This window comes from Silene latifolia, chromosome 9 (assembly GCF_048544455.1).
Source record: "Silene latifolia isolate original U9 population chromosome 9, ASM4854445v1, whole genome shotgun sequence".
NCBI classification, from domain to species: domain Eukaryota; kingdom Viridiplantae; phylum Streptophyta; class Magnoliopsida; order Caryophyllales; family Caryophyllaceae; genus Silene; species Silene latifolia.
Window position 1 is genome coordinate 125309213 of NC_133534.1, and position 8664 is coordinate 125317876.

Below are 8664 nucleotides of genomic sequence, written 5' to 3' on the forward strand. Positions count from 1 at the left end.
TAATTTGTACATTATGAATGTTGAAAAAGTACATTTACAACGTTTAGAAAGTACATTGAGAAATTGTAACATTAACATTGTGTTAAATGGCCATTTATCCTAATTTGACCTAATCTGAACTTTTTTAATATAAAATGGGTATATACAAGTTGAGGTTCAAACGGGTTTAGTAGTTAGAATAAAATAAAAAAAAAGAATGGACTTATGGGATAATAATATGACTCAATTTTTTTAAAATACAATAGAATAATGGCAAAGAAAATTGTAAAGTATTTCAAGCGAACAATAGCAACTTACGAGTGCGATTGAAGTTATGTCTATTCCCGGGAAAAGCTGCAACTCCATTTTTCCACGAGCCTCGAACAATTCTTAAATATTTTCATCGCTTAAACCTGGGCTGGGTTTCGCTAATACAGTCTGTATGGGAAAGTAACGAAAGAGGGAAGTACAAAATTTCAAAATACATATTACACACAGCGTTTAAGATCATATGTTTAAAAGAGTGTATTTAAATGTATTTACATGCACAAGCGTGGTAAAAAAGAACCGCTTCGGAGTACTAAGATTATTTTCTTCCTCTTTAGAATTCAAATATGATGACCAGCAATCAATTACAACACTCGAAACATGTTCAGACGGCTTTAATGACCACAAATGCATTCGCGTTGCAAAATAAGTTTTGTACGAATATAAGTACTCATTAGAGCAAAAAAAAAAAGGAAACAAGGAAAAATATATCAAATTACTTGTCAGGTGTGAAACAGTGAAAATTACATTCACAAAATATTAATTTAACAAGTTCACATTTTAGATTACCTGGACCGACGATTGTTAGTGCCGCGGTCACTAAAAACATATTCAGCCACTTGAAGGTGCACCGCAGTAAGAGGTGTTAACACATTGGTGTCATCTTGGATAGCAGAAAACAGCGGATCAAAACGAGATGACAGTTGCTTGTTGCTGGATAGAGGTATATAGGTAGGACTTGCCATGAAATGAACCCTTTTGGCACGTGGAGAAGATTCACCAGTGACAGGGCGATCCAGTTTAACCCCTTTAGTTGTAGCTAACCTTGCCTCACTCTCAGCAAAGTCTTTCTCCAACCCTAAATTGAACGAAAATTCACCAGTGACAAGTATGGATGAATTTCTCCACTTAGCAAATTGTTCTCTATGTTTAACACGAGCAAGTTTCAATTTGTCCGCTTTCTCGGCTGCATTTGCTACAGCAATAAACTATTCATCCTCCTCCAGTGCGCTGGATTCCCACGGCGGTGCACACGACACATCTTCGGTACCACCACCATATGTCAAATATACAAATTCAGCTGTTGAATGGGCCTGTTTGACACACTCTTCACCTGGGAAACATTGAAACCCAACCGCGCATTTCTCATCTAACACAACCATATCTTCCATGACTCTTTTTGCTGAAGCAGTGTAGTCGTCTGCAAATTCCTGGACAAGGGACAGTATAATTAATGCCAAGGCGCGTCTCGGTTTGGAAAGAAGCACAGTAACATATCCAATAATTTAAAGGTACATCTTTAGTGCTATGAAGGTACATTTGGAATAATAATCCAAAAGGTGCTTATGTAAACAAGCACATCTAACAAAGAAAATATTTCAAAGTGAATCTTGAAAAGGAATAGGAAATATTTCGAGAATCAATGGATATACCTCCGGAGACGAGTACGAAATTGGAGATTTTGTATCAGTACTAATATCCCTCGACACTCTCCATACTTTTTCAACCACTTTTCTACGTGGATGAGAAAATCCAATTCTTTCCATCACTCGACCTTTTACACGACTAAGACCAAACTGACCAACTTCTATCTCCTGCTTTTCCCTTGAGAAAAGTGCAGTAGATGTCCAATTCAAAAGAGTATAGTAATCTCTTTCTACGAATCGTTTTTCATGGACAACACGGTTAACATAAACAAGCTGCAAGTAAAAATAGGATTATGACTGGAAAATGGCAGGTTTTAAAACTATAATAACTAACAATAGATGTAAGACAGAAGATTTGTACTATTAGAAACAGGAGAGGTCCACCAAAGTGATTCTTCTTCCCCTTTTTCACCCAATACTTTGTGTTAAACCATAAACTCTCCATGACATATTGACACCAATCGAGCTGACCAATGGCAGACACATTCCTCAGCAATTTTAGTACCTGGTGATTAACAAACGACTTCTGATTGTTTCGCATTAACAAAGATACAGCAAACACCATAAAATTAATCTTAAATTGATCACTGTAATCATCATGACAAATAATGTGCTCTACAAGGGTTCTGATATCCACTTAACCATCAACATGAAATTGAGCTTTCCAATGCGCATAAAACGCGTCACATTCTGCATCTTCGTCACTACAGCATGAAAGTAAAACAGGTTTTCCTCCAATTGGGAGGCCAACAGCATCATGGATACAAGAAGCAGACACGCGAAAGCGCTGTTTATCAGGCAGAATGATGAAATCAGAATACGGGTTGTTGTTCTCAATTAACCAATAACCACGGCGTAAAGGAAGCCTTGTAACCCATACCCAGAACAATAAAGAAAAATCAATCTCTTCCTGAGCACACCATTGGTTGTAATCAAGGTGACGAAGGACATCAACAAAACTTTTAGGTGACATCCGAGTGGTAATACGGGAGAACGTTGGAGTAGGATCATCAACAGTAGGACTGAGGTTGTTCAACCTCGGAGAAATACGGCGTGTAACAGTTCCAGGATCGCCTTTGCGCTTCAAGTACATATTAAAGATAACACAGTCAGGGGAAAATATGTCTAGTTTCGAATCTCTTCAAACTAAATGAACTAAGCATATATTCTGACTCATGAAAATGTGATAATAATGGTAAGAAAAAGTGTGCAATTTTCAATAACTGAAAGTAGTTTTGCATGCAATATTAATGAGTTGTGTTGTGTTGTACACGTTTCATGAAGAAATGTCTTATCAGTTTTATTGAAATGTGCATTATCTACAATAATAATGTGCACGCCATTATGACCTTTTGCATGTGGTCTTAAATTGATGCAACTTAGGTTAAAAGTACTTAAAATTGAACAAAAATCCAAAAAAAGCACAAATTAGGTCAAACTAAAGAACAACAAACAAATTGAAATGTATAAGCAAGTTACGAAATCAACAAACAATGCGACAGATGCAAATTCTGATAGCATGCAAATGAAAACGCAAATTTTGATTTTAACAACAATACTGAACTTAAAATTCATCAAAAAATGAATAATCCGGCAAAATGAACATAAGAAACATTACTTTAGGTTACATTAGAGTTACATAAAACGGACTAAATAAATTAAGGACGAAATCGAAAAAAGCTTGAAGCTAAACAGTAAATACCTTCATGATGAAATAGGTAAGAGAAAATCCAACAGAAATATGAAAATGCAACTCTACAGAGAATAAGGAGAGAGAAATAGTTGAAAGCTTAACGAAGAAGGTCGGAATCCATGGTTGAAAGCTTAACAAAGAAGCGCGAGGTAAATTTCAGGAAAAAAGAAAGACAAAGCTTAACGAAGAAGCGCGTTATAGGCCCTTAGATTAGCCGCGTTAGACAAGATCCAACGGCTGACACGCGTTCTCACTGTTCTCATGCTTGTGCCATTATCATATGAACCAAAATATTGTTATTATTATTATTATTATTATTTTTTTTTTTTTTTTTAAAGAGTTCAGTGTTCTCATTCATAAAATGGGAAACAAGAAATCTTACAAGAGAAGAACCTCTAGGAAAATAAAGACACACCTACACAACCTCATCCTAGTAAGACATTTGACAGTTCATAAGTTAGAATGCCCTTATTCCAAGCATACATCCTAAGACAGATACAATACTTAATCCACCTAAGGAGCTGCTCAGCAGAGCGAGAAGTGCCAACAAAGATCCTCCTATTCCGTTCATGCCAAAGTCCATAAATCCCAGCAGCAATAGCACAACAAGCCAACCTCTTCCTCCATGTTCTACAGCGGTAATGGGCTAGCTTATATAGCTCATGCTTAAGACTAAGAATACGTCTTATGATCCCTTGCCAATGAAGGAGCCCTTGCATAACTATGTTGGAGTAGGGACAACCAAAAAAGAGATGCTGATGGGTCTCCAAAGCGTTGTAGCAAAGAACACAACGACTAATCAATACCAGGCCACGAGTGCAAATATTATCAGTAGTAGGTAATGCACCTTGAGCAGCCAGTGTAGATATAAAAGCATGCTGTGGGGTGACTACTCCATCCATCAGAGGTTGCATCCATTTAAGAGTAGGACTATTGCCACGAAAAATGTTATAAATCTTAGCCAAAGGAAGCTTACCCCTAGCATGCCATTCTTGGAAAAGCGCCTGAGCAGCATCCAGGGAGCCAACTTTAGCAATGAAATCATCTCTGATAGTGAGGATATAATTCCATATGGGAGATGCAGTATGGTCAATGTCCCAACCAGATTGGTGTTGAAAGAGGTAAGCTTTAGACCATTGCATCCATACAGAATCATAGTTGAATTGGAACTTCCAAAACAGTTTGAGTAGCAACGTTTTATTCCAGCTTAGAATTTCTCTGATATCAAACCCCCCTTGAGATCTTGCTCTACACACTTTCTGCCAACTGAAGAATATCATACGATTGTGAGAACCATCACCCCATAGGAACTGTCTGGAAGTTCTCTCAATATCATGGATGATCCCTTTGGGCAACAATATACAGGCACACCAGAATGATTCAATGCCAAAAATGATGGAACTAAGGAGCTGAACCTTTCCTGCATAAGTAAGCTGCTGACTAGCCCAATACCCCAACTTACTGCGAATTTTTGCAAGAAGCGGCTGAAACATATCCCTGGTCAATCTAGATACATGAAGAGGGGTACCTAAATATTTGAAAGGGAAAGCACCCTCCATGTAACCAGAACTAGCCAGGATTAGAGCCTTTATCTCAGCTTGAACCCCAGCAAAATAGATATTTGTCTTAGTGGGGTTAGGAGTAAGCCCACAGTAATCAGAGAAGAGTTGTAAACATTCCTGGACAGCAAGGATAGATGGCAAATCTCCTCTAGCAAATACCAAAAGGTCATCAGCAAATATAAGATGAGTCGGGTAAATCCTAACACACTTTGGATGATAACTGAAGTGGTTGAACTGGGTTATCCTTCTTAAAATTCTGGATAAAATCTCCATACACAACACAAAAAGCAAAGGGGAAAGGGGATCTCCCTGTCTAAGCCCCCTTTTCCCCTCAAAATAACCAACAAATGCTCCATTAATCCTGAGAGAATACCTAGGACTAGTAATCAGAGTGAGAATCCAGTGGCAAAACTGAGAGGGGATACCAAACAAAGGAAGGACAGATTTAAGAAAACTCCAGTTGACAGTGTCAAAAGCCTTCCTGATATCCACTTTAATCATACATCTGGGGGTCTTGTACTTCCTGCCATACCCTCTAACCAATTCATTTGCCAAAAGAGTGTTATCAAAAATAGACCTCTCCCCAACAAAAGCAGATTGCTCCTTGCCAACTATGAGGGGCATAACCTTCTTCAGCCTGCTAGTCAAAATTTTACTAATAGTTTTATAAATGATAGAACAGCAAGAGATTGGTCGATAGTCCATCATAGTGGCAGGGGAGTTACCCTTAGGGATGAGGGTGATCAAAGTAGAATTAACCTCTTTGAGGAGCTTGCCAGTCTGAAAAAAATCAAGTATAGCAGAAATAAAACTAGCACTGATCTCATTCCAAGCAGCCTTGAAAAACCCAGAAGAATAACCATCAGGGCCCGGGCTCTTATTGCTATCAATGGAGAAAAGTGCAGTTTTGATCACCAAAGGTGAAATAGGAGCTGTTAAGGCAGCTCCATCCTCAGCAGTCAAAAAATAGCCCCCCCTGGATAATGTGATCATCAAACACTTTAACCTGATCTTCAGCCCCCAGAAAGTTAGTGTAATAATCCAGGAAAGCAGCCTCAATGTCTTTTGTCTCAGTACACTCATTACCCTGTAAATCCCTCACTTTGGCAATCAGTGAAGAATTTCTTCTACCAGCAATCTTGGAATAAAAGTAGCTAGTGCTGGCATCCCCCATCTTAATATCAAATTCCTTTGCCCTCTGATAAGCAATACTGAGCTCAACATTTCGAAATTTGCAGTATTCTTTACTAGAAACCTCTTCCTCAGCCAAGAGAATAGAGTTTACTGGATCATGTTGAAGTTGAACCTGACACAGCTCCAATCTCTGCTGTAGGCTTCTGACTTTGTCATGTATACCAGAGTAAGACTCCTTATGAAGACTTTTTAGAGCAGTCTTGAGCTTTCTAAGATGCTGAACCAAAACATACATTTTACACCCAGATATCCCAGATTGCCATTCCTTCTGAACCATGGGTAAAAACAACGGATCCTGACCCCAGCAATTTAAGTATTTGAAAGGAGAAGGCCTATGCTGAAGTTTAGTAAAAAGAGAAATAACCAAGGGAGAATGGTCAGATAAACCTGAAGGAAGGGCTTCAGCATATCCATCAGGGTAAATGTGTAACCATTCAGAATTAGCTAAAACTCTATCAAGTTTAACCCACTTCCTATCCCCAAGCTCCTGCTTATTAGTCTAGGTATAGAAACACCCAGAAGTATTAAGTTCAACCAAGCCAGCATTAGCAATAGCAGCATTGAAATCATCCATAGCACCGATATTGGGAGGATCAGAACTGATTCTTTCATCAATGTTTCGAACACAATTCCAGTCCCCAAGAGCCAACCATGGCATAGCACAATTAGCCCTTTCTGCTAAGAAATCCCACAGGGGGATCCTCCCAGCAGGGTGATTGAAACCATACACAAAAGTAACCTCCATAGTCACCTTACCCCGAGAAACTAGAAGATGAATCCATTGACTACTACTATCCAGAATGGTTATAGTAATAGCAGAATCTCTCCAGAGGACCCAAACACGCCCATTATTATGAGAAGAGTAATTATCAATAACAAAGAAATATTTAAACTGCTTCCTCCTGATGGGAGAGGCCTTAGCAGGTCTAACCTTAGTCTCCAAAATCCCAAGAATATCCAATTTATTATGCTGAAATAAAGAAAGAACCTCTGATTGCTTTAGTAGCTTATTCATGCCCCTTATGTTCCAAGCTCCAATCCTCATGGGGAATGAAGTGGAGGAGGGTCCTCAACTTCACTAACCTCTTGCTCCCCCCATGAAAGATCAGAGGAGGTAGAATTTTTGGGAACCACAATAGCCAGCTTTTGGTTATTACTAGCAGGTACATCACTAGGCACACAATCCAATAGACCAAACTGGTTTGGAGACTCAGGGATTGGATGCTGAGACTGCTGCTCCAGCTCCCCCTGATCACCAGGGACCAATTCGTGACAAGGGGTCCCAGAGCTGTTGGGCAGAGCATGAGAGTGGTCAACACCAGACTCATGATGATCCAAGGAAGCCCTATCTCTAGCCACCAGAATGGAAGGACTACTAACCCCAGATACAGGCTGACAACCCCCACCTATACCAGGATCAGCAGTCTCCCCACTCAGGGTCAAGTCCTCCACAAATCCAACATCAATAACAGTGGGTGTCACAATAGCTTGTTCACTGGCAGAAACATGCACAGGAACCTTAGGGACAGCAGTAGTTGCTGGTGGCTCCTTACCAATTTCTTTCTTCTTCAACAGTTTGCACACCTTTTGCTCATGTCCCAATTTCTTGCAGTGTGTACAGTAATATGGAAGCCATTCATATTTGATCTGCTGCGTAAATTGACCCATAAAAGGAGTCTGAATTCAAACAAAATCAGGAAGAGGTTGAGCTAAGTCCACCTCAACCATGATTCTAGCAAAAGTGAGTCGTTCCTTATTAGTAGTAACTGGATCAGCATACAAAGGTGTGCCAATCTTGCTAGCAATCTTGCTAAGAGCTGTAGCAGACCACAATTGGGGATCCAAATCAGGTAGCAAAATCCATACTGGAACCTTAGAAATATTGTCTAATTCTCTTGGGAAATGAGGGGTCCATTGCTTAAGTATGAGTGAATGCCCTCCTAGACTCCAAGCATTTCCACGAAGAATTGTTTGCATTTCCTCCTGCTTATCAAATCTAAAATAGAACCATCCCTTCTTAAAGTAGAGCACCTCTGGCTTACTAACCTGTGTCCAGTGTTTAGTAACAAATTCACGAACCTGAGTAACAGTGGGTTTACCCCCAATGAACTGCCCAACTAAAGTATACTCCCAATAAGCCAATTCACTTTTAATGTCTTCCACATCAATAACAACAACATCAGAAGAATCCTTGCAACCATGTAATTCCATTCCAATAGCCGATTTTGTTACTTTTTCCGCCCAGGTCATCTTTTTTGCCCCAACAGCCTCCTAAGAGGTCGTCGTAGTTGCAGGGCCCCCTTTGGCCTGAGGAACCCCAAACTCCGGACATAGAATGATGGAACAACCACTGCAGGAACCACAACTGGAGTCGCAACTGGTTGTACCACAACTGGAGTCGCAACTGGTTGTACCACAGCAGTACGAGTTACAGGACCAGTCCCAACAGAACGTCGAGCAGTCTTACTACCAGAAACCATAGCCGATTTATCTAAAGCCTTATTAATAAGAACATTAACAGAATTTTGATTACCTATCGGAG

General features: G+C 39.7%; 2 protein-coding genes and 1 long non-coding RNA gene across 3 annotated transcripts; all 3 read right to left on the reverse strand.

The window, feature by feature from the left end:
* Positions 1-303: 303 nt before the first annotated feature.
* On the reverse strand, positions 304-2786 carry LOC141598272 (uncharacterized). Its single transcript, XR_012523386.1, has 3 exons — positions 1680-2786; positions 817-1457; positions 304-417 (listed from the first exon to the last, which is right to left on the reverse strand). It is a non-coding gene; the product is annotated as an uncharacterized LOC141598272 (long non-coding RNA).
* Positions 2787-3791: 1005 nt separating this feature from the next.
* On the reverse strand, positions 3792-7790 carry LOC141601558 (uncharacterized). The gene is made up of 4 exons (XM_074421852.1): positions 7206-7790; positions 6658-7092; positions 5927-6609; positions 3792-5811 (listed from the first exon to the last, which is right to left on the reverse strand). Exons 1-4 carry the CDS (start codon positions 7788-7790, stop codon positions 3792-3794), a joined length of 3723 nt encoding a protein of 1240 aa, XP_074277953.1.
* A 15-nt stretch (positions 7791-7805) lies between these two features.
* Positions 7806-8372, reverse strand: LOC141601559 (uncharacterized). The gene has a single exon (XM_074421853.1). It carries the CDS (start codon positions 8370-8372, stop codon positions 7806-7808), a length of 567 nt encoding a protein of 188 aa, XP_074277954.1.
* Between the last annotated feature and the right edge of the window lie 292 nt (positions 8373-8664).